The sequence below is a fragment of the Arvicola amphibius genome, chromosome 1, assembly GCF_903992535.2.
Source record: "Arvicola amphibius chromosome 1, mArvAmp1.2, whole genome shotgun sequence".
Lineage (NCBI taxonomy): Eukaryota > Metazoa > Chordata > Mammalia > Rodentia > Cricetidae > Arvicola > Arvicola amphibius.
The window spans coordinates 163,029,661-163,045,828 of record NC_052047.1 but is presented as its reverse complement, the minus strand read 5'-3'; the positions used below and the strand labels follow the sequence as shown (position 1 = coordinate 163,045,828).

Sequence of the window (16,168 nt, the reverse complement as noted above, 5' to 3'; positions counted from 1 at the left end):
AGCCAATAGGGACTGAGGGTCCCCGCCCCTCCGCCGTGATGGACAGCCGCGTGCGGGCCACTGGGAGAAGTCTAGATTCGAAGAAAAGCCGGACTTGCTCCTCGGGTCTCGGGAAGGTTTTCCGCGAAAGGGGTGGGGGTGGTCGAGGATGCGTAGCGCCGAGCGTGACCTCTGTGATGAGTCACGTGAGCCGAGCCGAGGGATGGGACGGAAAGAGTAGAAGAACTTCTTCCGGGTCACTGTCGGTAGTCTCAACCTGGGGCGGGAACTTCTTTCCTCTTCGGTGTAACTCAAGGCTGCACCGGCTGAAGGTGCTTGCGATTTGGTGATGAGTTCCCAGAAAGGCAACGTGGCTCGGTCCAGGCCTCAGAAGCACCAGAATACGTTCACCTTCAAAAATGACAAGTTCGATAAGAGTGTTCAGACCAAGGTAGGCTCCTGCCTGGCGTACTGATTCCAGGAAAAAGTCCTTGGAAGGGGAGAGAGGAAATGACAAGAGTTGGCGAGGGCGAGCGTGGATTGCAGCCCAGTTAGTCTTGGCTGCGGTGCAGTCCTGTCTAAAAGCCTCTTCCCACGCCCTTTCTTTGACTTGGCTGCGGTCCGTGAATACGTCCTGTGGTCAGCACATTTCACTAGTGGCACCAAGATTGGACCTAGGTACCAATGGGGCGGTTGAGCCCTTGGATGCTCCCATGTGGTTCACGCCCCTGCCGCAGGAAACTGAAGATTCCCACGCGAGTGTCTCTTTGCACTCCTCTATGCCTGTGCAGCGACTGGTTTTTCGAAAACTCCAAGCCCGTAGGTTTGTAGGGAGTACGGTCTTGGCATCAGTGACCTCACCAACAATGTGTTCTTTCAGTTTTTGTTGAGATTGTAAGAGCAAACTGTTTGGCTTGTGTGAAAATGGTTGCTTGCTGTTTAGATAGTACCCTAATTTAGCAGGACTCGTGTAAACGGGGAGAAAATTCAGACTTGAGGTATGGAAGCTAGTGATTTTCTATGGATGGGTACCGCCGTGCCCATAACTGATGGATAATCGCCTTTAGTAATCCTGGAGGCCAGCTTTATATGAGATAACTTAACATTTACATGAGCAAGAGTTCAGATTTCCTAAGTTTGTTTCTGGAGTAATTGAGTAATTTATCTTTAGCCTCAAATGAGAAATCTGGTGGGATTATTTCGAAGCTAACAAAATAAAGGCGTAAGTAGTCTGGGACATAGCAGGTGGTCAGCAGGTGATTAATTTTAAAACATGAAGAAAGCAATCTTTTTATAGCAGCCTGTGCTCTCTTTTTCTCTTTCTTTGAGTCTCAAATGTTTAATAAGCATCTCTCATGTTCAGGGCTCTATACCCATGGCAAAGGGGGCAGTGCTCAGAAACATTGATGCTGTCTTTGTGGAGCTTGTAGTTCTCTGAGTGATCTGGACAGTAATTAGGCAGATTGATCTGTAATTACAAATTTTGATGTAAGTGGCTAAAGGGAAAGGCAGTCCAGTGAAGAAGAGTAAAGAAGAATATTTTCAGTTAGGCCCTCAGAGCACGTTAGGCCAGCAGGCACTGGATCCCTCCATAAACCTACCACCTACTTTCCCCGTATTTTAGAAGAAATTATGGAGTAGACATTGGCAAAGAAAAATAAATTCACAGTTTGGCCCACACAGCTGTGGGGGTAGTGGAGCGTAATTTCCTCCCACTGACCCTGTAGCCAGCGTACAATCCTTAGAGAGCCTTGAAAGGAAGACGAGACTAGACTAGAATAGAATCATGAGATAGGCTAATCTGTCCTTTCCCGAGAGGAAGGAAGCTGGGAGCCCAGGTTGTCTCAGCCCTCTATTAGAGTCAGTTTTTAAATTCAAGACTGGCCAGACGAAAATGGAGTGTTAGGAACCTTCCCTCTACTCCCACACCGCCTCTACTTGTTTTTAATCTTTTGAGACAGAGTCTCGCTCTGTAGACCAGGCAAGCAGGACTCGAACTTGCAGTGACTCTCCTGCCTCGGTCTCCTGAGGTTTGTGCCACCATGCCTAGCCATGCTAGACTCTTATTGGGATGTTGATCTAGGCAAATAATCCGCTTTCCTATTTGAATATGTTCTAGAAGAGAATAGAAGCTTGCTCTAGTCTTCCAATGGCAAAGAGGTCAACATCCCAAGGACCTTTCAGTTCTATGTGAGGATTTTCTAACAGTAAAGCGGTGCATACCAGGCTTGGTAACCTCCCATTTTCTGAGCTGATTTAAGAGGCCCGTTTTTATGGTCACTGATCAGCAATGCCATTAGGCTACTCACAGGCTTGAAAAAGGCAGAGATCAAAAGAGGCTTAAGTCTCACTAAATTGACTGCATCATTGATTGTGTCTAGATATCTTTGTTTCCTTTTCTGGAAGGAGATAGTGTGCAATGAAAATAACACTAGTGTTGTGGAACATTGTCTTCCAGGAGTGACGTGGCCAGTGACCTCTTGAACCTTTGGCACCTGTGATTACCCGTGAGACACCTGCACGGGATTGGGCCCATTAATGGTCTGTCGTGGAGTGGGGAGGGACTTAGGAGGCATCGCCTCTCCCTGAGTGTATGGAAGCTGTCCATGGGTGGTTGATGGATGCTGAGGGACAGCTTCTTTGTGGGGTAGCCACACACCAGTTGTCCTTGTTCTTGTAAATAGCCCGTTTTTGTGAGACTGTAATTAAAATTAAACTCATTGGTTCAATGAGCTCGGCCCAGGGAGAATTGTTTCTTTGGCATGCTGTTGGTGCCCTGTTTCTTTATCTCTGCAGATAAAGGCAGGTTTAGCAGAAGAGAGACCTCACACTGGTTCTGCCATTTTTACTCTATTATACTAGGTTAGTACTATGTCTGCTCTTAACTGTCCAGGTATTTGTGCGGATCGCTAAAGAAAAATGGTTTTAAGGAATAGCGATACAAAAGCCAGGCATGGTGGCTTTTCTAGAGGGCACTGAGATATATGAGAAGGTGCGAGGAAATGGATGAATGGAGAGTTCCAGAGATTTTGGGACTGTTTAGATTGTTTTCTTTTAACTAAAAGAATGGAAAGAATAAGGATCAGTGAATGAATGGAACTCTTGAGCAGAACTGTACAAATCAGACACCACATCTTTCTGTCTTTCTAAGATGATGGTAGGAAGAGGGTGTGAAGAATTGCTAATGCCACTAGGCGTGGTGGCACATGCCTTTAATCCCAGTACTCACGTGTGGCAGAGGCAGGCAGATCTCTGAGTTTGAGGCCAACTTGATCTATATACTGAGTTCCAGGACAGCCAGGGATATGTAGAGAGACCCTGCCTCAAAAAAAAGAAAAAAGAAAAGAAAAAAAAGAAAGACAAGGGAGAAGATGAGAGAGAGAGAGAGAGAGAGAGAGAGAGAGAGAGAGAGAGAGAGAGAGAATGGGCTAAGCATAATTATATGATAATCTTTGAGGATTTGAAATTGCTCAAAGCCTAAGAAAAGTGTGTGCTTTTGAAAAGCATGGTAACAAGTTTATAGAGCATAAAGATTACTTTTCTCGGGTCAAGTGTGGCCACTGTTAACAGTTATATGTATGTTGTAGATATCTATGTGTGATATAGCATGTATGTAATAAAGTACAACTTATTTTTTTAAAAATATGTTCTCTCAGGGCAATCTGTATACTAGCCTAGAACCACTGGGTAATCTAGACTATCTTGCTTCCACTTCTCAATTACTGGACCTGGGTCACTACACTCAGCTAAGTTTATGGTTCTTAATCATTAGAAAACATTGTATAATACAAATGTAGAGTAACTTAATTAACCAGTTTCCTGTGATTACACACTGAGTTCTTCACAGTTATTTAATGTGTATAAAAATAAAAAACAAACAACTAAAACTAGGAGTGGTGGTCTATGCCTCTTCCCCAGCACTCTGGAGACTAGGGCAGGAAGATTGTGACTCTAACGCCAGCCTGAACCACATAACGAGACCACACTTAGTGTCACCAAACATTGTGCTGGATGCTGAGGGTTTGGGATAAGAAGGGGCAATATATTACATTACTTTAGCTGAAGCTTAGATGCTAGGAGAAGTGACTGAAATTAATCGAAAGCCTTTTAAATTTGTCAGTGCCTGTGGCTCTAAGATTATTAAAGAGAAGTCGACCAAGGTCCAGAGTCTTTGCTGAAAGGAAGGCTCCATAAAGATCTGATGGGTGGGTGGGTAGCTAACTGAATAAAACGGGAAGAGCCTATGCCATTCTCTAAACACTGCTGTTTTTGTTTTTATATGTACAATCAGCGTTGTTCTTGTTAGCATTTCCCAAATTGTATATTTTTAGGTCTCCAGTGCCATTTTATGCTTTGGAAATGCTATGCACTGGATCTGACTTTGTGGTGCGGGCAAAGTGTAAATTTATCTCGCACTGAGACGCGCACTTCTGACCTCAGTGAGGCAGGGGGATCGCCATGACTTCTAGGCTGTGCTGGGCTATGTTGTGAGTCCCAGATCAGCCAGAGGTGTGCGATAATATGCTGTGAAACAAAGAAACAAAATCCAGAGCACTGGGCTATTTTGCAACTTGAACAGGTAATTGCTTGATCAAAACTTCCTTGGAAATGTGTGGTTTATAAAATGTCCAGTGAGCTGATTGGTTATGGAAAACACTGTTAGAACCTGATTGTCGTCTTGATGTGGAGATGAAAAATGGAAATCTGTAGCTCTGCTGTCTGGGTACTTTTGGATATGTATTTGTACTAATAATGGCTGGTAGTTATATACTTTAATGTGTTATATGTTATGCCTTCTTGCTACACATTATCTAATCTTCAGAATAACTCTGGGATAAATGCTATAATTATTACATTTTACATACTGGGAAATTAGGGCTTAGGAGAGTGGACGGTGTCCCCAAAGTTACATAATTAGCATGTGGCTGTCCATTAATTAGAGCTGTATGATGAGACTCAGGACAAGTCATCGCTAAGCTCCTTTTCGAATGTGGAGCTTCCCCTTCAGTACTGGGGATTCTTATCTCCTCAGCTTGTTTTCTTAAATTTTGAGACAGAATTTCCCAGATATATCCAGTGATATAGAAGTGTGAACTTTGGCTCCTTCTGCCTCAGCCTGCTATGTAACCTGGATTACAGACCTGTGCCACCAAGGACCAGCTTTTCTTTGGTGTTTTTGTTTGTACTAGAAGCAACGTGACCCCAAGATTGCCCAGAGCAGAGGTGCGGGAGCCCTTTTGTCATGGCCTGTGGCAGGCTAAGGTTTGCTTTGTCTCCCAGAGGTTCACAGGCAGCGGAGGTGAGAGATGGGAGGGATTTGAAAAGATGGGGCTACCAGGCCGATGCTGTGCCTAGGAGAAAGAAGTCAGTGTTGGTTTCTCATTGAGTTCTCTGTCTGCTTCTTACCTTTGACCTCTGCTGTAATCAGAAGGCCCTGAGCTTGTGTGTGACTTGTTTCCACTGGCTCTGCCTTCATCACTGGGAAATCGTCACGTTTGGGTTGATTTGGTACACATCCAAAGGTCATGTGGTCCTCCAACCTTACAGTGCCCTCCTGTAGGTCTTCCCCCTTTCCTTCCGGTATCAGTTAGTAGAGACGGTGCTGAAATAAGCATTTCTTAAATTTCTTTCCTTACCGACCTTCAGGGAGCTGGACCTCTCAAGTGAAGACATTTTTGCCCCACATCTTCACCTCTCTCCCATTTGCCTCTTTAGTCAGTTCCTCTTCAGTCAAAAGTCCAGCTTTAGAAAAATACATAGGGTTGGACTAGTGTCCCTTCAGGGGCACCAGCCTTCTACTTCCAGGTCTTCACCGGTGTCTGGCTTACTCTCATCATACTTAGTAATCACTTGATCACTGGGTCTCCTGGGTAATCTTCCAGCATCTGAGCCCACCCTCAGCAGTCTGCTCTCAGGGTCAGACTCTAGCCTTTACCACGGCTGCTAACTGCTCTACTCAGAAACGTGGTTTTTTTTTTTTTTTTTTTTTTGAGGCAGGGACTTTGTCCTGGCATTCATTACGTAGCCAAAGATTTCAGAAATCCACCTGCCTTTGTCTCCCAAGTGCTGGGATTCAAGGCGTGCCCTAGCACGCCTGGCTTACTTAGAAACTTTAAGGAAAAAAAAAGTGACTGCCACTTATTTACATGCTTCCTTTTCCCTCAAATACAGATAGTTGTTGTCGTCTGTCTCAGTGGCTATGTTCTTACCTCTTAATCCTTCACTTGTGACTGTACTTCACGCCCTCACATCTCTCCTCGCCAGTCTGTGAGTCAGGCTGTAGCTCTGCCCCCTCGTCCTTTTTCTTCCTGTGGCTCCTCCTCGTCAGCCTCCTAACCCTCTCCAGTCCAGCATCCTTTTTCTTTTTCACCGCTGTGTCCACCAGACTCCCTGAGTCCGTCCCTGTGTATTGTACTTCCTTATTGTAAATGTCTGTCTCTCCTGGTTCTACTTTGATTTCTGTTGCTGTGATAAAGCAATTTGGGGGCAGGGCAGTGACGGTGCACACCTTTAATCCCAGCACTCAGGAGGTAGAGGCAGGTGGATCTCTGTGAGTTTGAGGTCAGACTGGTTAATAAAGTGAACTGCAGGACAGCCAGGCTATACGGATAAACCCTGTCTCAAAAACAACAACAACAAAAAGCAGTTTAGGGACAGAAGGATTTATTTGGTTTCCAGGTCAGAGTTCATCATTGGAAGAAGTCAGGGCATGCACTGAACTAGGAACTTGAATCCGAAACCATGGAGGAATGCTGCTTTCTAGCTTGCTCACACGCGCAATGCTTAGCTAATAGCTTTCTTCCACAATACAGAACTGCTTGCCCAAGGACTGGTACCAGTCACAGTGGATGAGGCTCGCCTACATCTATTAACAAGCAAGTAACCCCTAACAGAGATGTTCACAGACCAGTCTGCGCTTGGTAATCATAATTCCTCATATGAGACTACCTCCTCAGGTGACCTAAGCTATGCCAAGTAACAGTTAAATTAAGCAGGACATTCCCTAAGGCCAGTCCCTCCTTTTGTACCTCTCTGGCCTGTCTAGCAGCTTGAAGGCACAAGACTCCTTAATTACCCATTCATCCTTAATAGTTTCACCCAATAATAGTTTCTCTGTTACTGATGGATTATTATAGATTCTTTAAAGATCTCCGTGAGAGAGGCTGGAGATACGGCAGTTTGTAGAGTGCTTGCCTAGCACAAAATCCTAGGTTTGGTCTTCAGCACCACATAAATAGTGTCGTGGCATATATCAGTCATTCCAGCACTTGGGAGGCACAGGCAGATCTGAAGTTTAGGCTCATCCTTGACTGTATAGACTAGCTGGCAAAAACTATATTTGACTGGGTCATTGGTCTTTGTGAAATTGTTGGTAAAAAATAGTCATTTGGGTGCCAGTGAAATGGTTCAATGGGTGTTTGCTGTACAAATCCCATGACCTGAATTCAGTTCCTGGAATGCGTGGTGGAAGGAAAGAAGCAGCTCTCTAGAGTTGTTCTCTGACCTCTACATGTACTTCTTGGAATGAGTGTGCCCACATTGGCACACACACTGTCATACACACACAACAGTAATAAATGCCAAGCCAGTCTGTGTAGTCCGCATATGTCAGTATAGGTTCATCAGTAGTAAAGAGACGCCAGTCTGAGGGTGTTGGTAATGGAATGGGCCTGCATTGTGGGGTAGTGGATAAGTGAGAGGGCTCTGTGCCTCTCAGTTGTGCTGTGAACCCAAGACTGTCCAACATAAGAAGCCTCTTTACAGAAAGTAGCAGTATTCAGTCCTCAGGTTTATCACCCAGCAGTAACTACCTCCTAAACAGTCTCCAAACCATTCGTAAAGTGCGTCTTCGTGTGTGTGACTCCTGGGCCTCAGCCTCCTGCTCAGTCTTTCTCCTGAGCTGCAGGATTAAGGGTTTCGTGACCTGCTTGACCTCTGTTCTTGAATGAAGCCGTGGTAGCAAAGAAAGGACTGCTTTTGTCCCCTCTAGTGTTTCTACCCAACAGTGTTCTCTAGGCTCATTAATGCCTCCACCATTATGCAGTTTCTAAAACCAGAACTAGAAGAATTATCTTTAACGCAGGCTTGTTCTAATGTCCTAAGTTTCAGTTGACAACAACACTGAATTCTTTAATTTTCATAATTTCCAACTTAATACTTTTTTATTTATAGCTTACCTTAGGATACAATAGACACAAAACAAAGGTGGGTGTGTTTTCTTGTGCATTGGTATGTTGGTCGTGAGTGCATATGTATAGAGTATTTTCATCTGTCATTCTTTACAAACTTTAAAATTTATTTACTTATTTTTACTTTATGAGCATTAGTGTTTTGCCTGCATGTATGTCTGTTCTGTGTAAGGGTGTCAGATCTGGGAGTTATAGACAGCTGTGAGCTGCCATGTGGATGCTGGGAATTAAACCCGAGTCCTTTGGAAGAGTAGCCAGTGCTCTTAACTGCTGAGCCATCTCTTCAGTTCCCATATATTTTTAAACAGTGTTTCTTATGGAGCCTAATGCTCACATTTTGTTTAGACTTGTTGCCTGGCCTCAAGAATCCTCAGTGCTAGTTAACAGGCACATTCTGCCTCACCTGGATTTCACATGGGTGCGGGGATCAGAACTCAGTTTCTAAATGTTTTGTGACTGAGCCATCTTCCAGATCAGGATTTTTTTTTGTCCTCAATACTGAGGCAATGAACATGTCCACAGATGGTATTCAGTAAATATCATATGTTTGACTCTGTTAAGTGCCTTGACAAAAAAGGCACCATTATAATTTAAACATAAAAGGGGAACAAAGGAATAACTGATAAATTATAATCCTGAGAGATCTTAGGGATTCAAGGGTTCAGAGATTGAGTAGAGCCAGGTGGAAGAATCTGTGCTGTGTTAGTTACTTTTTCATTGTTGTGACAAAATTACCTGACAGAAACCCTTGACGGGATGAAGGATTCACTTGGACTCTGCTTCGCTGGGATTTCATTACACTGTAGCAGGGAAGTAATGACCGGAGCAGCTTGGTTCATGACAGCTGGAGTGTGGGGTGAGGCTCCTTGCATAAAGGTAGACCAGGAGCAGAGAGAGTAGCCAGAACCAGGTGTGGTGGTTTGAATAGGAATGGCCTCCGAAGACTCATTCATGTGTTTGTTTGGATGTTTGGTCATAGGGAGTGGCACCATTAGGAGGTGTGGCCTTTTTGGAGTAGGTGTAGCCTTGTTGAAGGAAGTGTGTCACTGGGAGTGAGCTTTGAGGTCTCAAATGCTCAAACTAGGTCTAGTATGACTATCTCTTCCCATGACTTGTAGATCAAGATGTAGAACTCTCAGCTACCTCTCCAGAATGTTGTCTGCCTGCATGCTACCATCGATTATAAGGGATTAAACCTCTCAAACCGTAAGCCATCCCCAATTAAATGTTTTCCTTATAAGAGTTGTGGTAGTCATGGTTTCTTTTCACAGCAATAGAAACCTTAACTAAGACACCAGAGAAGACTTTAACTTTGAAGCTCTCACTGCTAATGACTGCTTCACCATTGATCTTATGCCTATCTCTACAGCCTTCAAAACAGTGCCACAGGCTTGAGACCAAACATATAACATTAGTCTGTGGGGCATTTCAGATTCAAACCGTAAATGGCGAGGATGAGTTCTAGGTCAAGGAATGGAATGAGTTTCAGGTATGTCCAGACCACAAGGTCACATGTGGACAAGGAGATCCGTGAATGTGGCCCAACACAAAATTGCAAACTTACTTGAAACATAATTCATTTTTTGTCTGATTTTTGTGTGTGTGACTCAATTGTATGGTTCCAGAGCATTAAGTTTGTAGATGACATCATGTTAAGGTTTCGACACTCCTTTTAGATTAATCTGAAAATGAAGCCAAATTAAAAGGATCAGCTAAGATTATTACTCCACGCAGTCTTTTGAATACAGGACTTATTATCTTTGAGGAAGAATTCCTGACTCAGAAATACTCAAGTAAATGACTAAAGGTCAAAGGGTATGCAAAAAGAGTTTATTCCTAGTCCAAAGCAAGAATACCAGCAGATATTTATGCTTATTGCCAGAGTGAAGACAGTCCATAGACTCTCATGGTCTTGGTGGACTCATCTGTACTGTAAGTGCTTGGTAGGGTTATGAAAATGCCCATCTCAAACCTGATCTGGTCTTAAGCTTTTGTAAATGGTATTCTAGTCCTTCATTTTACTAAGATGTCTGCCATGGCCACTTGCTACTCACTCAGCTATGCTTTTCCTGGCTCATCCTGCTTGGAATGGTTCTCCTTCCCTGTCACATGTATTGCCCTCACCATGCATATGATGCATGTCTTATTAGTTACTGGTGTGCATATCTTTCTTTTTCTCACACATATACACAGATGCTATCTATTGCGCACTGATGGAGGGTCCAGCGTTTAGAAAAAGCAGCTCATTGTATATAATATATACTGGTCTATGTGAATCCACTTTTGTGTTGAGCCTCTATTGTGTACTAAACACTGATAATGAGTAAGATATGTATTCTCCATTCTAATCTTAGTCTAGTAACTAACATTGAAAGTAGAAAAATTACATGTCCAGTGTTTTTTACTTAATAAACTTCTATTGAAGTATAACTTATATATATAGAAAAGTATATACATCATAAAGCAGTTTAGTGAATTTTTACCGATGATGTTATGTAACTCTCTAGAATCCATTTCTCCTGTTCAACATCAATCTCCTTTCTTGAATGTATCTCTTAACGAAGTAGTAACTATTTTTTCAATGAACTTTGAGTCAGCTTGGAACATACCATACAGAAACAGTGTTTAGGGATGTGGAACAACATCCTGAAGGATCTTCACTGTTCATGGGTACATTAAAACTTCAAGTAATTCTCCATTGGCCAAAAGGAATGCACGTGACTTGATTTTTCCAGCAGAGGCCAATTTATCCCTTTTAAAACCTGGACTTTCCCATAGCTTTGGAGATGAATACATAACAAAATCCTAACTCATGATTTACCTGTATCTTCTGGATGTAAAAGGATAATTCAAAACCCTATAGTAGATAGTTCTTTAATATCTTATCAAGTTTCTCTAGTTGGAACAGTTAGGTTCACACTGTAAATTTAATGTAAGTATTCAGCTTTTGGGGGCAACAAAGTTGTATGGTATATTTTTTGTTTGTCTTATTTGGATAGAGTCATATGCTACTAACAGGAAAAACTTGTAGATGATGGAGCTGTTTGTGTATTTTAAATTCTGGTTCATCATTGGAATTCTAGTGTACCTTTTTATAATTCACACCCAATTTTGAAGGTCATTTGATATTGTAGGTCATTTATAACATCTTGGGTCTGAAATTCCAAGCTAAGCTAGGGATTACTTTAAATGTTTTGTTGTTCTGTGAAGATTTATATGTTATTAGATACTCAGCCCTTTTCTACCAGGTGGCCGATTTGTTTGTCTTGAGATTACTCATGTCACTGAAGTCATCAATTTGAGTAATCTAATTGACATCAGGGTATATACTTGAGTAGTGAATGCTCAGTGTGCCATCCTGCTCCTCTGTCACGGGCTCTGTAGTAATATGATCTCAAGTTTCTTATAAACTGGATGACGTGACAGCACTGATTTTTTTTATAAAGTTTTAAGAGCCATATGGGGTAAGTTATCATCAGTTATCTGTATAAACGAACATTGTGGTTGTTTTTATGTATGGAATGTATGGGCAGTTATTTGATCCTCATATGGTCAGCTGTTCCCTGGGATGTTTAAACAAAGTCGTGGCTTACTGTGGTTTCTAACTCTAATTTAAGGTTTCCCTAGGGATGTGTTTATTAAGGCTTGCTTTTTGCCGTCCAGAAAAAAAATTATTGATGTTTCTAATTCAAAATGGTTGACTGAAAACACCCCTCCCCACCAACTCAAATTTCAGTGGAAACTGTGACCTTTGACAATTGAAAAAGATGCTTCTAGCAAAGAACATTATGGAGAGTGCCACAAGGACAGGAAGTGTCATGAAGCCAGAGGCAGTTGTCCTCTGACTGGGGAGAACTAAGGAGGAAGCAGGATGTTGGAAAGCTGAACATATGCTTGACTGAGACTCCTCACAGAGGTGGTGGTTTTTGACAAGGGTTACATCATTTATAAAAAGTGAACAAGTGCTTTTTTGTTGTTGTTGTTGTTGTTGTTTTTGTTTTTTTTTTTTGTTTTTTCGAGACAGGGTTTCTCTGCAGCTTTAGAGCTTGTCCTGGAGCTAGCTCTTGTAGACCAGGCTGGTCTCGAACTCACAGAGATCCGCCTGCCTCTGCCTCCTGAGTGCTGGGATTAAAGGCGTGCGCCACCAACAAGTGCTTTTTTATAGTTTAAATATGGAGCCCTTTATAATACATATCCTAAGCAGATAAGCAAAAATAAAATCTTGTCTTTATAGTAAAAAATCGAGAAAACTTATAAGGCATAAAGCAGATAGACAACTCCTAAATTTACAACTTTGTGATGTAATATGGTTGGAAGTCAAGATTTTTCTGAAATGAATAATGCAAAGACAAAGTCAGAAGAACAGCTTTCTAATGTGGGAGAATGCCACGGAAGAGAGATGTAGGTACGTGGTAGTCTGTACCTGGAAGCAGCATGAATCCTGTACAAAGTAAAACTAAGCTCTGACCTCTCGATCAAAGGCAGGGATTATAAAATGTGAATTCTCTTCCAGGGCAGTCGTGACTCTCAGGTCTGTGTCATCTGTGCGGCACTGCCCAGCAGATGTGTCTGTGGTGCAGCGGGGCGTCCTTGCTAGCGCCATCCAGTGTGCTCACCATGTGTACCTTCTGAGGACTTGAACTTTAACTTCAGTTCATTTAACGTAGCTGCCTGCAGTTGGTGGCTACTGTATAGCATAGTGCAGATCTAGGCTTGCATACATAGGTTGGGCAGATTACTCGTCAGCTCTGAGCATTTTAGGAAAACTCCAGCTGCGAGTTGCACAACTGAGGACTTTATCTCTTGTGCCCAGGTAAAGGAGCTATGCAGGACTCTACAAGAGAGGGTGTGTCATATTGTCAGTGACTAAAAACTTCTTAAAGTTCCCAAAACAGAGACAGACATCTAGAAGTCAAACAGCCGCATGCTGGTTGCAGAGGTTTAACCTCCTAGTAGGATAGCTGTATGACAGCCATGGACAGGCCTGAAAAATGACTGCATTGTGATTTGGGGATTACATTGATAGATTGTTTACAACATAGAAGTCCAGAGTAATGAAAGTGAGATTGAACCCAAGATGGTAAGAACCTCGCTGAGCAGCCGGTGTGTGCAAAGAACTAACCCAGAAGGCAGAGACAGTGAGAACAAGGTTGTCCTCCAGGACCAACAAAGGCCTCAAAAGACTTCAGATGGAAGAATCTGTCAAGAGCTTTATAAGAATATTGTGGTAAAGAAGATGTCATTGGAGTAAGGTGTTGAGCTTTTTTTTTTTTTTTTTTTTTTTTTTTTTTTTTTTTTTTTTGGTTTTTGGAGACAGGGTTTCCCTGTAGTTTCTAGAGCCTGTCCTGGAACTAGCTCTTGTAGACCAGGCTGGCCTCGAACTCAGAGATCCGCCTGCCTCTGCCTCCCGAGTGCTGGGATTAAAGGCATGCGCCACCTCCGCCCGGCTTGAGCTCTTGGTAAAAATTCCTACCAGCTTACAGGAGTAGTGGTGAAGACTCCTAAAAAACACATAGAATCTGCTAGATTTCAAGGCTTTAGGTTTCTTAACATGGCCAGTGGATCAGTGTCTACAGAACTTTATATAAAGGGAGTCTTTTTAATTTTGAATTCTTTGTAGTGCTGAGCTGTGACTTAGATGTCAGAGTTAAAGAATCACCCAGAAGCAAGGCATAATGATGTGTGTCTGAAATGCCAGAGGTTGAGGCAAGGGGACTGTGAGTTTGAGGCCAGTTTGGTAAAAATATACAAGACCTTGTATCAGAATGTGAAGTATAAGCCAGGTGGTGGTGGCGCACGCCTTTAATCCCAGCACTTGGGAGGCAGGGACAGACAGATCTCTGTGAGTTTGAGGCCAACCTGGTCTACAAAAGCTAGTTCCAGGACAGGCTCCAAAGCTACAGAGAAACCCTACCTTGAAAAACCAAAAAAAAAAAAAAAAAAAAAAAAAAAAAAAAAAAAACCACAAACAAACAAACAAAACAACAACAACAACAAAAAACCCCATGAAGTATAGTATTGTGTCATACAAGAGAGCCAGAACTGGAAGTAAAATATCCAGTTCCAGACTTCAGCTCACCCTAAAAGCTAAATAAATGGCGGCTGAAGATTGGATCTGTTTTAGGGAAGTAGAAATGCCACAAAGAGGAAGCATCAATATTGCTAAGGCACTGTTTAGGTCTTACTGTCAGCTGTAGCTTTAGTCTGTGCCAACAGGTCAGGAGGAAGATAAGAACTAATTGGCTGGCTGGACGATAAGGACGCCGTACAAGAAAAAAGAGTGAACAATTTCACTGGAACTATCTTTTATATATTATTTATTATTTATCTATGTGTATGTATTTTATTTGTGTTCACATGTATGAATATCAGAGGATGTTACATGGGAGCCAGTTATCTCCTTCCACGGTGCATGTTTTTGAGCTCATACTCAGATTGTCAGACTTGGTAGCAGGTACCTTTATCAGGCCTGAGAGTAGTAGTTTTTTCTTTTTTAAAATATTTTAGTTTTAACTTATGCATTTGTGTGTGTGTGTGTTTGTGTGTGCGCGCGCGCGCCTGCATGTGTGTACATGTATATATGAGTACAAGTGCCTTTCGAGGCCAGAAGAAAGTTTTCGGTTCCCCAGAACTCGAGTTATTTATGGTTGTGAGCTGTGTGACATTGGTGCTAGGAACCAAACTTGGGTCCTCAAGAGCAGTATGCACTCTTAACATCTCTCCAGCTCCCCAAAGACTTCTCATAGTAAAAGTTTCTGGGGTATTTTGTTGTTGTTATTGTTGTTTTTAAATTTAGTTGTTGAACTGAGGATTAGAAATAAATTTCAGCTGAGTTAGGACAGAGTTAAAATGCTGGGCTGGGGTTTTATCTCAGTGCTTAGAGGGTGCTTACCTAGTATGCTTAAGATCCTGGGTAGGAACTATAGCACTACAAGAAAGAAAAGATTGAAGTGTAATATTGTTCCTATATCCTAGCATTTATTTTGATTACTTCTTAGTTACATGCATGTGCTTGTTTCTCTCTGCGGGTGTGTGCACGTGTGTGATGGTGCCTGCTGAGGCCAGAGGGGTCAGATGCCTCGGAGCTGGAGTTACAGGTGCTCATGAGCGATTGCTGGAAACCAAGTTCAGGCTCTCTGTACAAACAGTATGCTCTTAATCACTGATCATCTCTCCAGCCCCAGTGCTAGTATTTAAATCAGGAATTTATCCTCTCCTGTAGAACCAGCTTTCCGAATCAGCCCAATTGTCTTTATCAAGTCACACGCCTTTCGGGAAAGGCTGAAACATCATGCCTTCCAGGTTATCTTCCCTGGTTATGTTTGTGTTTGGGTCTTATTTCTCGTTTTACTCTCTGTAGCACTGTAAGGACTACCAGAAAGGAGCTGGTGTTGTAAATGACGTCTGTGCATCTCTGTAGACGTCCATCTGAAACCTTTTGAAGACTTCAGCTGAACAGTAGTCACAGAAAGCATAAGATGCCTTTTCCATTCTATAATGCATTACAGATTTGTCGTAGCAGCAGAGATGCTTTATTCCTGGAGAGCTGAGTGCCTTATGAGATTGTAGATTTTTCAGTCCTGAAGGTTGTGAATTAGCCTGGATTTGTTGTCTAAACCCTCCCGAAAACGCCAGCCAGTCAACCTCTTGTTTTAAATGCCATATTAACTCTTCAGACACTGCTTGCTCTCCAAATTGACTTCATATGCTTTGCTTTAGTTTCTCCAGTGGGATTTTTTAAGCACCGTTAGAGAAGAACTGGACATGATAAATCTTTGGAATCTTTGAGGTACCATGTGCAGTGCCAGATACTATTAGTTTTTACTTTTTTGAACTGTCTCCATGAACAGAGATGGGCATGGTACATGCTCTCTCTAATTCTAATCCATGACACATTTATAGGTTGTTATGTTGGAGAGAGCCCTAAATTTAGAGCCACAAAATAAATAAATAAACCTAGAAATCTGCTGGCGTGACTACTGAGTCACTCTGTATACAGC

The 16,168-nt window shown here is 42.4% G+C and overlaps 1 protein-coding gene across 1 annotated transcript in view; it reads left to right on the top strand.

Annotated features, from left to right (window-relative positions):
• Positions 1-89: 89 nt before the first annotated feature.
• The window catches only part of C1H9orf85 (chromosome 1 C9orf85 homolog), a 54,300-nt gene continuing 38,221 nt past the window's right edge, over positions 90-16,168 (top strand). The window contains exon 1 of the mRNA XM_038317709.1: positions 90-430. Coding sequence (XP_038173637.1) covers positions 329-430 — 102 coding nt within the window. The 5' untranslated portion in view covers positions 90-328. The remainder of the gene's footprint in view (positions 431-16,168) is intronic.